At 35.4% G+C, this 18,393-nt stretch overlaps 3 protein-coding genes across 3 annotated transcripts in view; 2 read left to right on the forward strand and 1 right to left on the reverse strand.

The window, feature by feature from the left end:
- The window catches only part of LOC136823765 (uncharacterized), a 56,454-nt gene that overhangs the window by 36,213 nt on the left and 1,848 nt on the right, over positions 1-18,393 (forward strand). The gene's annotated exons all lie outside the window — the stretch shown is intronic.
- Positions 527-2,623, forward strand: LOC136823800 (urotensin-2 receptor-like). Its single transcript, XM_067079972.1, has one exon. The coding sequence runs from the start codon at positions 1,345-1,347 to the stop codon at positions 2,332-2,334; it is 990 nt and encodes a 329-aa protein (XP_066936073.1). The 5' UTR covers positions 527-1,344; the 3' UTR covers positions 2,335-2,623.
- Positions 5,060-16,484, reverse strand: LOC136823763 (acid-sensing ion channel 1A-like). Its single transcript, XM_067079933.1, has 8 exons — positions 16,408-16,484; positions 13,345-13,978; positions 12,265-12,630; positions 11,239-11,413; positions 10,791-10,841; positions 9,116-9,308; positions 8,747-8,838; positions 5,060-5,611 (listed from the first exon to the last, which is right to left on the reverse strand). Exons 2-8 carry the CDS (start codon positions 13,942-13,944, stop codon positions 5,451-5,453), a joined length of 1,638 nt encoding a protein of 545 aa, XP_066936034.1. The 5' UTR covers positions 13,945-13,978; positions 16,408-16,484; the 3' UTR covers positions 5,060-5,450.

Genomic DNA, 18,393 nt, shown 5'->3' on the forward strand with positions numbered 1-18,393 from the left:
TCAGACTATTATTTTGAGATTCTATATTTTAGTACTAGGAGAAGTTGCTACACGTTTTTTTATAAGAACATCCAAAAATTTTGAAGCCTTCGGATGTTCTTAACTTTTCGAGTTTTAAGCCTAAAAATGTTCTTAACATGTTCTTATTTTTATGCCTTTTTATGGGTAATTTTGTCCATTTTCTTTAGAAATCGAGTGTTTTAGAGTCTGCGAAGCCTTAAAATGTCTTTAACATGCTCTTAACATTTTGGCCATTGAAACGTTATGTTCTTATATGAAGTTTGTTCTCATAAAAAAACGTGTATTTTAATAAATTAAATGCGAATTAGAGTTTATTATATATGGCATTTTTAATCAAAATCGCACCTTTTTAATAAATCTTCAAGACTTCCTTTTCAAGTTAATCCGATTGATATCTGAAGATAAAAAGTATTATTCTAAATTAACTTTTTCTCAAACTGGGTACAAAATAAGTGAATTAATTCATTTGTGTATGCAAAGTCTAGATCTAGTAGCTGTAGTGTAATAGAAAAAAGCTATAGCCATTGATATAGCAAGAATTAAAATAATAGACTGTTTTTGATAAGATTCATTTTTTTAGTCAAAGACATAAACTTATGATTTTCACTTCTAACCTTCTTCTAATTGAAAAAGAAGAAGTTAAAAAAAGTTATTGGTGAACTACATAACTGAAGGACAAGATTGGGATTATTTATTTACCTTCATCAGTTGGTAAAGAAACAACAGTATTTGAGATTATTCAACGATATTATTATCATGGATTCGCTATATTGTGCCAACACGTTTATTTGCTCGGCCTGATAGCGAGTTACTAAACTGAGGACTGGAGTGAGTTTCGAACTCACGACTTTCACTTTACAATTGCATCTGCTCTACTGATTGAACTATCCAGTCCACACTGGAAGTACATTGAGAAAATCCATAAGCAGAGAAACAAGAAAACATTAAATATTGATCAACACCAACCATACAGTACCAACACTGGAAAAGACGAAGATCTCATAGAACTAACGATTTTCCCATTACTATCATCATCTGCTCTACTACCGATCGAACTATCTACTACTTGGTGTCTTGAGTTTGATTTCAAGTCATCCGACATTCACATCAATAGTGCGGTGCTCTACCGAATGAACTAGCTACTACTTGGTGTCTTGAGTTTGATTTCAACTCATCCGACATTCACATCAATAGCGCGGTGCTCTACCGATCGAACTCTCTACCGAATGAACTAGCTACTACTTGGTGTCTTGAGTTTGATTTCAAGTCATCCGACATTCACATCAGTAGCGCAGTGCTCTAATACCACTTACAGATTAAATCATGACTACAAACTCCTCAGTTCAAGTCAACCATGAGGAAAGAAACACTATTTTCTTATCAACCAAGATTTTACCAGCGGTCCTTTGTTTTGGAACAATCGGTAATTTCCTGATCATCATTTACTTCATCAAAATTAACCGCAAGAAACTGGCAAAGATGAGCGCATATCATTTCCTTATTATCAATTTAGCAATTGCTGATTTTTTGACATGTTTGGGTATGGTTTTTGTCACATTCTACCTGGGTGTTCCAGAATGGAAACTTGGAAAATTTGGCTGTTCTTTCATGCTTGGATTTTCAGGCAGTGCTTGTCCCTATGCGTCTTGCTGGATTTTAGTGCTTCTGTCGTACGCACGATATCGCAGTATCGTCAAACCTTTAATACCAAGAATAACCAAAATAAAATGTAGTATTATTTGTTTAATAATATGGACTCTCTGTCTCGTTGGATCTTTGGATAGCTTTTTGAAAAGGGATATAACAGTGAAACATGGGCATAAAAAATGTACGTCAGAAGTCGGTTTAACACGTCGCATATTATTTTCATCGATAAGGTTCACACTTGATTCGGCAATCCCCGTAATGTTCTTGTTGTATTTCTACATCAGAATTAAAACCACAATGTCAAGAGAAGACAGGTCTAACAGCTTAGCAGCCAACGATTCAACCCGTCAGCGTAATCAAAATGCACTCAAAACCATTATGAGTCTTGTTATAATATACGTGATCTGTGTATGTCCTGGCAGACTTCTTTATTTGACGAGAGAGGTTTTATTGGCAACTTTAGATGAAAATTCTGATGTCTATAAAGGAATCCAGAACACATCTGGATGGAACAGTATTTTGAGATTGATTTTGCTTTACTTAAACAATGTAGTGAATATTTTCGTCTATTTGAAACTAATTATGGGTTTCAGAAATTTTTTGTTCACTTTTGGCAGATGGAGAAGGAGTGAAGCTACTTTGAACGAAAGTGTGTCAAGAACCTAAATGTATCCATCTGAATCTGACTAATGTAACGAATTCAAAAGCTGATATCTTAATGTTTGAACTTTATAGGCCTTTACAAAAGCTAAATGTGTGGGTTCCATTGGATAAAATAAATTCGTCGCGAATTTATCGTAAAAAGTAAATCCAAACGCATGTCTGGAATTAAAAAACTATTGTTTTATTTACGACAAGGCGAATATTTTAATTCTACAGGGTGTCCGGAAAAAAGTATCGCGTCCTTCTTAGATCTTTTATATTAAAAAAGGTCATCTTCAAATCAAAAAAGTTGATATTTACAAATATTTCTTTTTTTGTTAAAATATTTAAAATAATATTAATAATATAACAAATTAATTATCTTGAAATTTCATTCTGTTTTCCTTAGCTGGGTGTAAAAATTGATTGATTGATTGTTTGATCCTTTTCCTGGTTGCATAATTTTCAAGAATCTAGAACATTTGGCACACAATGAGACCATTGGAACACCAATGTTTTCGTTTGAATTCCTTTAACAGCTTCTTCGAACTTTAACTACAATAATTTTAAACTTATCTTCTACCATTTGCTTAAAGAGCATTTACAAACAAAATACAGAGCGAGTACAAATTTCGAACACCCCTGTGTCACAGACCCGCTGGGACCCCAGCCCCACTGGAAAATCTGACAAAAATTTCGTCCCCGGTAGGAAAATACCCTGGGATTTTAGCCCCACTGGGAAATTAGACTTATATTTCATCCCCACTCAAAACTAAATGTTTAAAAATTGCACTCCAAAACCATCCCCACTGGATTTTTTAACCTTTGAACAATATAATTTCTCTCTCCCCATTGGGATTTCAATAGGAATTTTTATCCCCACTGAAGATGAAAATGTCCCACCGGTGCAGTGAGACAGGGGTGTTTTCGAGAGTTCTTTTGTTTATTCAGATTTGTCAACATAGAGACAAAATAGAAAAAGATATATTCAAAGAGAACTTGGATATGTTTGAGGGGTTGATGTCCCAGTTCGTCTGTCTTCCTATTCTCATTTGCCTCTATCTCTATCAATTTGACACACAGTGATGTTTAAAGGGACCCCTCGCTTGTTTGTGATCTTTAGGAAATCAAACTATATTGGTCCAAGAACCCCTAACAACATACATGTTTTTGTTTTTTTATTAGAACCTAGTTTATAAGAACATGGAGGCTGAAATTCGTCGAAAAATTAAGAACATCGTAAGAACATGCCCAGCCTCAGTTTGGAAAAAAATGACAAGAAACTACAATTTTTTCCTCTTTTCAAGCAGTTTTAACTGAACTTAGGGATGGATTTTCTAAAATCGAGAGTCAAATATTGTCCAAATTTACCAATTTTAAGTGCTCTTTATTTTGCATGATATTGTCGATTTAGAGGAGTCTGAAAAATTAAGAACGCATTTAAGAACATTTTAGGCTGAAAATTGCTAAAAAAAATAAGCACATCCAGGCTCAGCCAAATTTTAGGTGTTCTAATAAAAAAAAACGTGTATTCAACGAACATAAAACTTACTGCTCCGTTCCTGTAGAAATATCGAAAAATTCCTCTCAAAACAGAATGGCGTCTCCGTCTGACTGAAACCAACACAACCGGGGCTCATTGGGAGTTTTGGAGCCGATACCAATTCTCCATGAACCCGCAACTCGACTCTAACCAAAGGGTTTTTCTTATGAGAAGAGTGCGGATTCTAGACTGTTCGAACCAGAGCTGGCCTCTACACTCGTACTGTAATTTTCCGGCGCATTTGTGTCAACAACTTGGTGCGACAAGAGCGGGAGAAAATTCGAAGGCCTTCAGAAGCCAGTTGAAATTTCTGAAAGTTGAGTGAACATCAAAACTTATAATTTGTAATTATGGAGCGAAGAAAGAGTTTTGCATGCTTATACGTTGGGAAGTTGCTTTTCATATGATTATGAAGTGAGTGTCTTGTTATCATTTTTAAGCGAGGGGTCTCTTTAAAGAGGCTCCCCCGGCGATAACTCTGATCACGATATCACGCAATTATTCGTCTTCAATCACGATCACGTAAAACAGGAAAAAATTTGAATCACAATTACGTTTTGACCTCTGATAACGCAATCCAAATCACGTAATCACGCTAGAAAAAAGTCCTTGTCACGTCATCACGCAAACAGTTTGGGCCTCTTTATACATACATTCAACGTTATTTGAATGTGCTTTGGTGACATTTGTGTACAGAATCCTGTTGTCTCTTCTTTGCACTGCACTGCACTGCTCTTTGCCAATTCAATATCTCAAATCAGTGTTGCACCTTTTCCGTCTGTAGACGACAAGAAACCCGCCCATTTGAGATGATTTCTTAGAGCACTTCCAAATCGTTTGTAGTTTCAAAATTTCGTTGCAATTTTCCTATTTTTTCAAATATTATGTCCATGTTTCCGTGATGATTTATTCTGGTCTCGATAAATCAAAGATATTACATGTTTTTTATAAGCATTGCACTTGTAAGAATATCTAGGCTCAGATATGGGGAAAAATTAAGCATATGACAAGCATTGCTTGAGCCTACGAAAAAATTTTTTTCATGATTTTGGCTTTTTTTGGCTGGAATTTTAAGGCTTTACAGTATTCCCCTAAATTTTTGCTTTGGATATAAGCATCCCTCAAGCATTTTTCAGCCTTATCAAGCTTTCGACTAAAGCATCTCTGAGCCTGTTTTCGGATTTTTATATGGTTATAAAATTAAAATTAAATTTAATTAATTTAAATTAATTAAAAATGAAATAAAAACATGTAACGCTTTCCGTCCATACTTACAAAACTTGGTTACAACACTGTACAGTGATTCGAATACACGTTTTTATTTTATAAGAACATACAAAATTTTTGAAGCCTTCAAATGTTCTTAACCTTTTGAGTTTTAAGGCAAAAATTGTTCTTAACATGTTCTTATTTTGACCATTTTTCGAGCATTTTTTCCAATTTTGCTAAGAAATTGGTGTTTTAGAGTCTGCAAAGCCTTAAAATGTTCTTAGCTTGTTCTTAATATTTTGGCCATCGAAGCCTTATGTTCTTATAGTTTGTTCTTATAAAACGTTTAACAAAAACTCTTCTTGAAACTCTTCTTGTGAACTTTTTCTTATGCTTCTTCACTGTTGTTGTTATTGTCGGGTCCTGTTTTTCTTTTGCGTTTTTGTTGTAAAATCTTCAGTTTGATGAAATCGTAAATGAAAAAAATGAACTCAAAACATGTGATGAAACTAAAGCCCAGTCCCAAACCAACTGCTCCACCAACATTTGCTGAAAATAAAAAGACATCGTTTTGTGAGTCACTCATCTACTTACATACAGTACTCTTAGGTGCCAAATAAACGCCCCCCCCCCCCGCTTGTTAATTTTTCGATTTTTTTCCAACCCCCCGGACCTTATTAGGACCCCCCCCCGTTTATTAATTTTTGAAAAAATTCCCGGCTACCAAAAGGAAAGTTCCTTGTTTTACTCTAAACAAGTGATACTTTGATGGACCTACCTGGATTATGCATTTAACACGTTTATAATTGATACCTACGTGACGTGACCATTAAACAATCATTCAGAACACAAATAGTGACGATCTATTAAAATTAGTCGTTTGTTTCTTATAAAAAAAACCATTTAGAAACCAAAATTTCATGCTCTTGTTCTTTCATATTCAAGACTTCGTGAGCAAAAATACATCTCCAAAAAATTGAGTAATTTGGCTAAGAACATTGATGTATGTTTATTAATAGTGATTCTTGTTGATCAAGATGCTTTTTTTGAGCTGAAAAATTCATTTTTTACAAAAGTCTGCTTGAGCCATCATCCAAAAAACCCTTTTATGGCCGTTTTTCTAGCTGAAATTTACCCAAATTTTTTTTCTCCAAAAATCGGGCTCCGTCACATTCGAGGATTTATAGTTATGCATCTTTGTGCAAAAAATCGTAAAAAATGAAAGAGCCAATCAATCTAATACCTAAGCAATTGATAATGTGCTTATAAAAAATATCGAATTTGGCCAGTTTTTCTATAAAAACACGCCAAACAACAAATTTCCTGTCTAAACACTCGTGAGAAAAAAAAACATCTATATCATAAAAAAATTCAGTAATTTGACTAAGAACATTGATGTATGCTTATTAATAGTGATTCTTATAGATAAACATGCTTTTTTTGAGCCAACAAATTTTTTTTGCAAAAATCTGCTTGAGCCATCTTTTACCTATGGTACCCTTCTTTTGTGCAAAAAATTAGAAAAAATTAATGATCCAATTTTTCACAAAGTCCAAAAAACCCATTTTTTAGCCGTTTTTTGGCCTAAATTTGCCCAAAAACATTTTTTTTCGAAAATCGGGTTCTGTCACATTCAAGGGTTTATAGTTATGCATCTTTGTGTAAAAAATCATAAAGAATGAAAGAGCCAATCTCGAGAAAAGCCAATGCCTAGGTAATTGATAATGTGCTTATAAAAAAATATCGAATTTGGCCAGTTTTTCTATAAAAACACGCCAAGCAACCAAAATTTCATATCTAAACACACATATTTTTCAAAAGTAGGCTCTCATTAGCAAAAAAACATCTGTCTCATAAAAAATAATTTGACTAAGAACATTGATGTATGCTTATTAATAGTGATTCTTATAGATAAACATGCGTTTTTTGAGCCAACAAAATTTTTTTGCAAAAATCTGCTTGAGCCATCTTTTACCTATGATGGTACCCTTCTTTTATGCAAAAAATTAGAAAAAATTAATGATCCAATTTTTCACAAAGTCCAAAAAACCCGTTTTTTAGCCGTTATTTGGCCTAAATTTGCCCAAAAACATTTTTTTTCGAAAATCGGGTTCTGTCACATTCAAGGGTTTATAGTTATGCATCTTTGTGTAAAAAATCATAAAGAATGAAAGAGCCAATCTCGAGAAAAGCCAATGCCTAGGTAATTGATAATGTGCTTATAAAAAAATATCGAATTTGGCCAGTTTTTCTATGAAAACACGCCAAGCAACCCAAATTTCCTGTCTAAACACACATATTCTTCAAAAGTAAGCCCTCATGAGCAGAAAAAACATCTATCTCATAAAAAAATTGAGTAATTTGACTAAGAACATTGATGTATGCTTATTAATAGTGATTCTTATAGATAAACATGCGTTTTTTGAGCCAACAAAATTTTTTTGCAAAAATCTGCTTGAGCCATCTTTTACCTATGATGGTACCCTTCTTTTATGCAAAAAATTAGAAAAAATTAATGATCCAATTTTTCACAAAGTCCAAAAAACCCATTTTTTAGCCGTTTTTTGGCCTAAATTTGCCCAAAAACATTTTTTTTCGAAAATCGGGTTCTGTCATTCAAGGGTTTATAGTTATGCATCTTTGTGTAAAAAATCATAAAGATGAAAGAGCCAATCTCGAGAAAAGCCAATGCCTAAGTAATTGATAATGTGCTTATAAAAAAATATCGAATTTGGCCAGTTTTTCTATGAAAACACGCCAAGCAACCCAAATTTCCTGTCTAAACACACATATTCTTCAAAAGTAAGCCCTCATGAGCAGAAAAAACATCTATCTCATAAAAAAATTGAGTAATTTGACTAAGAAAATTGATGTATGCTTATTAATAGTGATTCTTATAGATAAACATGCGTTTTTTTGAGCCAACAAAATTTTTTTGCAAAAATCTGCTTGAGCCATCTTATACCTATGATGGTACCCTACTTTCGTGCAAAAAATCAGAAAAAATTAATGATCCAATTTTTCACAAAGTCCAAAAAACCCGTTTTTTAGCTGTTTTTTGGCCCAAATTTGCCCCCCAAATTTTTTTTTCGAAAATCGGGCTCCGTCACATTTTGGGCATTGCCATTTTGCATCATTGTGCAAAAAATCAGAAAAAACTAATGAGCCAATCATGAGAAAAGCTGGTAACTAACGGACGGACAGACGGACAAAGGTTAATTTATAGGACCTCCACCGGGGTAGGTCCAAAAAAGCCTAAATTTAGTCTATTTTGACCCTTTTAAACCCCCCGGTAATTAGGTCTCCCCCCGTTTATTTGATTTGAAAAATTTTTCGAACCCCCCCCGTTTATTCGAACCCCCCGTTTATTTGGCACCTAAGAGTAGTCAGTTACACGTTTTTTTTTAAGAAACACACTTTCAAGAAACATGAGGCTCAGAATGCCTAAAACTAAGAAACATCTAAGAAACATGCTGAGGCTGAGAATGAGAAAATAACATTTTTAATTTGGTTTTCTTTAAGAACCTTCCAATCAAAACAAATGTTTTTTTTTCTTTGCATGAAAATAGGCTGATTATGTCAAAAAGTGTTTAGAGACATGTAAGAAACATTGAGGCTGCTTGGTAAAACTAGTTTCTTAAAAATAACGTGTATGGAGGTCTTGTAAAGTAGAGGTTAACCTACCGATCAATGAAATCAAAGTTACAACAGGGTGTGCTTTTTCACTTTTCACTACGTTGTCCACAAATGATACATGTAACCCTAAAACATGTCTCCTATGAAAAGAAAAAATTCGAAAATCCCGTCAAATTCCCTAAAGAAACTCATAAACGAATATTTAAAAAATGAGCTTTCGAAAGTATGATATGAATTTGATTTTTCCATCATCGGGAAACTGAAGGATCGGATAGCTCAAAACTATATAGTTTTATAGGGAACTTTTCCTCCCTATTTGTGCATTTGAGGGCAAAGTTTTCTGGATATTGTATTTCCCTGATTCAAGACTGATTTCAAAAACCGGGGTTGCTTGGTACAGGCTTAGGTTTTACTTACTGGTAATATTTTTCGATGTCATCAATTGTTTTATTTTCGAATTTCGGCACCATGTGACGAGCACGCTCATAAATTTCTTCCGTACCCAGACTGGCAGACGTCTTCTTGACGGTGTACGAGTGATGCTGACATTCATCGGGACATGAATTGTAACACGTTAAAACATACTCATCGTCTTCAACCAATAATTGCCCTATTAGATACGAGAGGTAATCACTTGAAAAAATACCTTTATTTTGATATGTGGAAGTCATTTTTCTAACGGAAAAACCCGAAATTTGACCCTTGTCTGTTGCTACAAAAAGAAACAGGGTGGTTTAAAATCCGGCTTTTTCGGGTGCTCCGATTAGAAAATATATGACGTCATTTTGACTTACGCATATCATGAATGGCAAAAAAGTATCAAAAAATTACCACATTTTTTGCCTTGAATCATCAAAATGATATTGGACTCTTTTTCCCGAGTAATTTACCCTTTTATTCAATAGACACCTTTCCAGGCTGGAACTTGCTTAATAAGAGAATTGGAATCATTGCTGAATGTCGTCACAGGCCGAATTTTATCCTTGACACTTTCGAATGATTTAAAAAAATATTTTTTTCAGTCACTAGTACCTGAAACCAGCGCCTTAGACCACTCGACCATTCTGTTATATATTATGTATCCTTCCTTATTTCAAACTACAAATCTGCTTGATTATAGGACTTAACAGGAAGATCAAAAGTAGTTTTTTATTTTATCAGGTCTCAAAGCCTCAAAACTATGAGGCATAGCTCTTAACCTCAAAAACTATTATAGGTAAGAAACCTAATGCTTCCTTAACAAAGAGGCCTTAAATATCCCCCATCTAATCACTGAGACATCGTAATTTTGAGATAAGTGAAATTTTTATTGGTTGTTTGTTGTCTGTTCAAAAGCCAGTCTCGACTTGTGCGCGCTGCGATGCACCTTTTTGCTTCAATCCTTTTGGCTTGAAAAAAAGATTACGTCGTGAAAATGTAGCGTGCGCTCGAAGAAAAAAGTTGAAATCAACCGTTACTTGAGATTGCGCCAATGGAATTGCTTCATTTTTCTTTTGACCAATGGCGTGGAAGCTTTCCTCGAAAAAGTGTGATCGCAGCGCGCGCAAGTGGAGACCGGGCTTAAGACGAAAGAAGGCAAGAAATTTGAGACTGTAGAATCCCGGTTATTCGAAGCTCCAAGGAAAAAATTTTCATACCGGAGACTCATATGACCCATGTGAAAAGTACATTAATTCCACGGAGAAACTTACTTTCACCGTATCAATTTTGGCTTTCGCGAATTTTCGCCAAATCGTGTGAGATTGTTAAGTCGTGAAATCAAATCCACGCGAAAATTTTAAGATCAGATTTTCGGCTTAAATGAATCCGTGAATTTGCTGTTTGTGACCAAAATTGGCCTTGTTAGGGCCTTTTCGACTGATTCGCGAAATAATTTATGCAAGAATTTTTTGGCTCGCCTAATTAGATGACGAAACTTAATCTGATTGAGTTGAAAATTTGAGAAAAATGAATTTCAATGATTTTTTACTGCTCTGTAAGGGTGCGATTTTAAAAGCCAATTTTTTCACCGCTAATACCGTCAGTTGGTAAAGCTACTTACTGCACAAGTCTTTTTTAGAATATGTTTTTGAAAGAAACATCGAGTTCTTACATTTTCTTAGAATGAAGCATCTCGTTTCCCTCAAAGTGCAAATTGGAATATCTAAATCAAATAAATATATAAAAATATACAGTAGAACGTTGAAATAGAGAGCGTCCACTGTACTTTTTCTACTTTACGCTATTTAACAACGGTTTAAAGAACAATAAATCACGCATGCGTCTCTATTTGAGTGAGCTGGAAACATTAGATGAACTAACTCTTGGTGCTGGAAGATACACCTTTTCGACCGTCGCCGCCAATTGCCACGCGGACATTTTTTGTCCGCTTTATCCCACTAAAACCGTCCCAGTCCGCTTTTGGCACCTATAGACAATAGAAAAATGTGTCAAAAAAGGATCGGTCGAGTTTAGGGGGATAATTTAATAGTTAAGTAGCACGCGCCTGACCTCGCGACTACGGTTGAAAAGGTGTATTGGTGTATTATGAGATTTCTTACCAGTATTTTGTACCAGCCGTTTATAATGTTCTGCAATACATCCGCATTGTTGGTATAATCTTTCCAATACACAATTCATCACGCATAAACCTTTAGTGTAGCGACGATTGGGATCAATCATGGGTAACCTTTTCTCTGCACATTGCGTATCGTACGGTGCTGGTAGTCGAATGATCTGTGGTGGTGAAGACAACATAATAATTACACCTTTTTACGGTTACAGTAGCTGCTTCGTATAAAAATTTCGAGTGAACAAACCATCTCATTGACTAAAAGCAAAAATATAAACAAAAAAAATGTCTAGAGTAAGAGCACCAGAAAGCACATTTTTTTATACTCTGCACATTTTTGCTTATGTTTTTGCTTTTAGCCAATGGGATGGTTTGTTTACTCGAAATTTTGGTGACTTTTTATACGAAACGGCTAACTGGAAAAAGGTGTATTACACTAAATACCTTTATTGGCCTTCCGGCCTTTGCTTAAAATTTTTCTTTGACGAATTCTAAGCTGACTTTTCGAAACAAATTGATATTGTAGCCCAACATAGTTATTCGTTTTGCTTGGTGTTACTATCAACCAACGGTAGCACGGTGCGCAAGGGTCTATCCTTGTTTTAGTCCCGGAAGGGGGGGTACTAGGGTTGGCGGATGAGGGGTATGTGCAGATGGGACCTCCAAAAACTATCCCTTAGGGAGACTGATTTTTGCTTAAAATGTGACCATTAGAGAGACTTTCTAAAAACTATCCATTTTTTTTTTTACTCTATATCCAAAATCAATGATTTTCAATGGAATTTTCAACAGTTTAATACTGAAAGATGACATTTTAATGTAAATTTTAGTTAATACTTACTGTTTTGAAGCCTGAATAGCGATTTTTACAAGTTTTGGCGTTATTTACGGCCCTAATTGGCGTAAGCCCAAAATTAAGCTGTGGCGGAATAAGGGCCGGCGTAAAAGGGGCCAGCGTTAAATTAAGGCCGGCGTAAAAAGGGCCAATAAGGTAATATCAAGCAATTATGTATACCTCCGTTTCAGTGAGTTTCAATGTTGTCATTTCTCCAGGTTTCAAAAAGATGTATTCACTTGACGACATTAATGATTGGTCATCACCATGATTGTCAATTGTCACCACCATGCCTTTCTTGAAATCTGACCAAGAATAAAACACTTCACCCAAGTCAAAAAATATGTTGAACCCATCAAAATATGATTTAGCTTTCCCAATTACGTAAGGGCTTTGACGAGGGTCGAAGTAATTGAACTGCATGCATAATACCTGGCTATCCGCACCGTCCCAAATCTTGTCATCAACGATAGCTCCTTCTTCGCAAGCCTCGCCATAGAATATACAGTTATAACCGTAATAATCAAAAACCAATGAGTTGACAACCTTCATCAAAAATAAATTATAATGTAGAATAGAGTCTACATAACTCGACCTCTATCAGTCGAATGTCTCTATAACTCGAACAAGTTTCATACATGTTATTTTTTTAATAAGCAAATGTTTGTCCCTATATCAGACTCTATGCTTAGCATTCTATTGTTCTTAAACAATAGAAACATTATTTAGGTATAAAAGCTGAGTCTGCATATGGGTATAAACGTTATGCTTGTAAACAAAACACGTACCCCTTCAGTAAACAAACCCTTGTAAACAAGCCTCTATAACTCGAGATTTCAATATATCGAACAAATTTCAATACCTTATCGGGGGAAAAAAAGGTTGGAGTTTCATTTAGTCGGGGTTTTTTTTCGTCGGGGAAAAATTTCGTCACCTAGAGGCATTTTCATCACTTTCCCCCGACCAAAATTTCAAATTCGTCACTTTTCCCCGACGAAATTTACAATTTAGTCACTTTCACCCAACTAAATTGTCCAAATGAAATGGTTTCCTTCACTAGCTCGAAAAAAGATCTTGTAATTCGACGTTTAAAGCACTGATTTCGGTTAATAAAGGTGTAAAAAATTTAGATTTTAATTTTGGTTGGGGTTTAAAAAATTGGGTAAAAGTTTTGGTCGTGGATAAAAAAAGTGGAAAAGACATTACTGCGTAGGAAAAAAGTCGCCACGTTTATTTTAGCCTAGAAATATGTTAACATACCTCTGTTTCCATAATATCTTTGTAAGTCACTTGATACAATTTCAAAAAATCCGTATACGTTTCAGCACCCATATCATTGACATATTGGAAAAAGAATTCGTCATCTTCCGTAATATTAACGTCGCCCGCGTGCGTAAGAACTGTGGCTGCCGTATCAATAAAATCTTTCATCGAAAATATATTAATAGGTAGACTATTTAGTTTTTGTTTTGATTGTGCGTTTATTGGACAAATAGTGACGGTCGGGAACGGTATATCTTTTTCCTGGATCCGTTTATCTATCGCCGTTGTTGTTTTCCGTACCAAGAAATCCATGAAAAGCCCGTAAAACATGACAAAGCAAAACAAAAAAACTGCCGTGGTAATAACGAACCATATCAGACGACGTATCGGGTTTCCTTCGAATAAGAAACGGAACCCGTGTAATGTGACACCGGAGTAAAATTCTTGAAAAAATTCAGAAGGGCTTGGCTTTTCGTCGCTATTTTCTGATGTTGTCTTTTGTTCTTGATTGTTTGGCTGTTCAGGATGTTTTTTCAGGTTTTCTTGCATCTTTGGTGGCTGCTTTTGATCGGATGATGATACTAGGATTGTTGGCATACTTTTTGTGCTCTCTCAAAGAAGTTTTTCAACTCTGAAAAATAAATCAGTTCGTATAGAATACACGTTTTCGACCGTAGTCGCGCGGTCAGCCGCACGCGACTTAATTATTTAATCATCCTCTTAAACTCGATCCAATCCTTTTTTGACACATTTTCTAATGTCTATAGGTGCGAAAAAAGGACTGGGACGGATCTAGTGGGATAAAGTGGACAAAAAATTGCCCGCGTGGCAATTGGCGGCTTCGGTCGAAAAGGTGTATTTAATTTTCTCTCAGAGCGAAAGTCTGAAGACTGGAAGCTCCTTACATTTATTCAACAATATTTGCAGTTATATTCTTTTGGTAGATAAAGTTTTAATCGGTATTGGACTGTCTGATAAGAAATGATTTGGTTGATATAAAAAATTCTTTATGGCAAAAAATCAATGCTCATAACTAATGATTTAGGTCGTGTTCAGACCTGAAAGTTTAAGTTTAAGGTTTAAGTAGTACTTTGTTGATATGGGAATTCAATTATAATCACTTTTCTTTTGTCATCATCGATTGGCGATCTCGAGGAATCTCCTTTCCTAACTTGAAATCATGTCATCTTCTCTCTTGAGATACTTTGAAACAAAAAAGATTTCAGGGAATCCCTCTGCAAAAAAACTAATTCGTGTTCGTTGAAGCCATTACAGCTAGAGATGCTCCGAGCGTCTCTAAGTCATAAATTTCACGTTCTTTATTCTTCATTTACAAAAGGAGCATGCTTTTCACTTGCGAATTCTGATTTCGTCTATTCAGAAAACTATAACAAAATCGTAAAAACTTTTTTTTTAAACCAGAGGGTGATTCCTTTTTAAACTTTGGTTTAACTAATGAGAAGCGTGCCGTTAAATACAAAAGGAATATAAAAGAAACACGTAGACCTAATTGCTTTAAACCTTGGTCTGAACACGACCTGAGTCTTAAAATAAAACTTTTGGAAGGGAATTAGTGTCAAGACTTTTTTGACTGTGGTTTTTAGACAGACATTTATTTTAACGGTTCTCCTTGAGTTAGTCTCACTGTTAACATGTAAAATGGTTAGCTATGAAAAAACATTCCTTCTCTTTCTGAAGCAAAATCAGATATTCAAAACAGCTTGATTCGCACTGATTGTACAGTCTTTCTTTTTAATACAGCGAAAGTATATATTCTTTAAAAAAGATAAAATAACCCGAAAATTTCATAAGGATTAAAAGGAATCGATGGATTCGAATCGTCTGGTAAACTGTGTACCCCATTAATATAGTAAAGCCCGAAGGGCTAGATAAGCGGTCTTGGTCAAAAAGTGAAGCTCATCTTTGGAAGGATTTCCTACCAGAGTCACGTGACATTACAATAGAATTTCAGCGATTGACCAATCAGAAGCTTCGCGGGTTTTGGAAAACAATAGCAACACTATTTTTTCCGATATTCACTTTTTTTTGCTGAAGAAAGCCTAAAGTTGCCTATCTAGCCCTTCGGGCTTTACAGATATCTGTGGTGTACCCTGGTGTCGACAGCCTCATGTCAACATATACACGGAGAACCTTAGTTCACGAAAAAAAATTACAATTCGCCTGTCTTATCTAGACCCCATTACTCGAACTTTCCGAACCGCTTTTTGCTCGAACTTACTGGAACCTACTCGAACAAGTAATTTTCGAGTACTTTAATGGGATAAACTTTCGCGGCTGGGCCTATCCGCGAAATTCAAAAATTTCGCGGGGACTTAATTTAGCGAGTGGCACTATTGGGTGGCAATACTTTCAGGATTTTGTGACTTTTACTGTCAAATCATGCACGTTGGTTATTGAAATACACATTATTTGCGCCTCTTTGACGCAAGTAACCATTCAAGTAGTAGGTATTTATTTGACATATTTTGAGTTTTCTTTAGAAATATTTCGCGGATCAGGCCCTTCCAAATTTCCATTGGGACTTAATTCCGCGAATTCCGCGAAATTTAATCCCCGCGAAAGTTTATCCATTAAAGTAAACAAATTACTTGAACCTCTCACAATTTTTCAAAAATATAAAGTTCGAGTATGCTAGTTCAACCATGGCGTACCATCTTGTGAAAGTGGAAAATTTAATTTCTTTTTGCTCCTAAATAGAAGGAAATTTGGTCAGAACTTTTCCGGTAAGGCTCTTAAAATCCACAGAATCGTCCTATTGGTTTCTCGTTTTTAGTCCCAAACGTCTCAAACTAATCGAACTTCTCGAACTCCTCACCAATTTTTCAAAATTTCCAAAAGTTCGAGTAAAGGAATTACTCGAACTTTACTTGTTCCAGAACTAATAGTTCGGTTCGCTACTTCTAGCGCATTTACATGTTGATCCAGACGATGGGGCTGAGAATTCGGTGGCCCAAAATCTAAAAATTCACTGGAGTTAAGTTTTATTCTCCAGCCTATCAAAAACTCCTGGTGCATAGGCGTAGTATATTTTATTCATACCTTTTTCAATCGACAAGCTTACATCATGTTTTCCATTTTTCTTCGCGTGTCATTACTTTATTTTGTAGTCAGTACCATTTTGGCTTATGTGTCAATCTAAATTAATTTATGTAATATTTATTCACTATTGTCGAATGAAGTTAATGTGTTTTATTTTAATACTAATAGTTTGACGCCATGGAGACGATCATCAGTTGAAAATAAAAAATTCGATTTTTCAATTCCCGATTGGTCAAGTACTCTTTTGATGAATGAGAGTTCAACTCACGAGAAGTTAATATTTAATCATAAATGAATATACTTCTAAAAATGTTGTATTGAGCACTCTCAATATCCCAAACCTGAATCGATTTGTAGTGGTACAAAAAATGTTTATTTGAAAGATTCTATCTCTATGATAAATAAAATTTTCATATTTCTATTCTAAATTGATTAGATTCATATATTTCTAAGGCAATTCTAATTTGAATGCAAAAAAAGTGAATTTTACTATTCAAATGTAAATTGACCTTTATTATATTCGATATATATTTCTCATATTCCCATAAAACCGCAAAGCAAGCAGGTGGGAAGGGTTCCCAGTGGGTCTGTGGGAAGGGGTGTTTTTTTGTAGTCTCCGGTGGAGAGAATTACATGTACTACGTAGGTTAGAAATGTTATGAATTCCCACGGAGATTGTTGTTATGCCTGTAATTCGGCCTGTATTCATGATATGTACCATTGCAATGTCTTCTACGGACCCAACAGCTGCTGATTGTTTGAAAGACTGATTTTACGTCACTTACAACCAATCAGCTGTTGAGTCTGTGATGTAATGTCAGAAGACAATGTAATTCATTGGAAGCTGGGTGTCAACTGAAAAAAAATAAGTTCGTCCCAAATACCTGTTCACAAAAAATAAATCCAGACATTTGTTCTTTTTAAATTTTTGCCAAGCGAATTTATGAGCGAAGCAGTTTTGCTATATTGTGTGCACGTACCTTTAACTTCTATCCCAAGCGAAAATTTGCTATAAAATTTGCTATATAAATCACATCTTCAAACCGATGATTTTATCAAAATGACCTTGAATGGTTTGGCTTAAAGCCACGAAAACTTTCTCGGTTTGGTAGCTAGGACTGCGAAAAATGCCGTTTTAAAATGGTGTACCCTAGCAGTGAACAGCAAAAAAATTACCGGAAGTCGAAACACGGACTTAGAATCTGAAGTTGATCAGATTGCCACGCGGGCGGCACGCATCTAAGCAATCTAAGCAGTGGTTCTTCGGTTTTAAATGTTTATTTTGATGTTAAATGAAAAAAAATTAGTTTGAACGGTGACAGAAAGGATCTTCATCATCCCTCGACTTTTGACAGCAAGTATCATATATCAAATAAGGTCAATCAATGAGAGGTTTTTGCAAGTCGCGCGGACGGAAGGCGTGCAAAAAAGTGTGGTGTGGTGAAATTTTCTTCCAACACGCTAAAGCTCTGATGAAGGTCGGGAAATTTTCAACATCTGGAAGGTTTACATTACGGAATTTTGCCAGACACTGCGTCAAGAATTTTGCAGCGGAAGGTCTGGTAACCCAACCCTCGTTTTCGGGGATTAGCGGGTCCGACTGAAATATTCCTACGTTTACGGGCAAGGAATGTTGAACCCGACTGAGGATGCGGCACATCAAAGGCCGACTGTCATTCCTCTCCGATGGGAAATTGGCCCGCTCCCTTTAGAGCTTTAGCGTGGGCGGCCGCTAATCCGCCATCGGAATATCAGATAAGAACGAAACTTACCTTGCAAAACCAAGTGGATATTCTATGATAAAGAAGTACGGAGGTAATCAAATTTGTCGAATTTGTCAAGGATTAAATCAAAACTACCCAAGAACCAACATGGTGAAAAAGGCTCAGAAATGTTCATACCTGCCAGCCCTGCGCTGTTTGTAAATAGTGAAGAAAGGTTGGTGTTGGTTGTTGCTGTGTGGTTGAAAATTAACTCTCTTTGTAC

This window comes from Clytia hemisphaerica, unplaced genomic scaffold, assembly GCF_902728285.1.
Source record: "Clytia hemisphaerica strain Z4C2 unplaced genomic scaffold, Clytia hemisphaerica genome assembly, whole genome shotgun sequence".
In the NCBI taxonomy this organism is placed as follows: Eukaryota; Metazoa; Cnidaria; class Hydrozoa; order Leptothecata; family Clytiidae; genus Clytia; species Clytia hemisphaerica.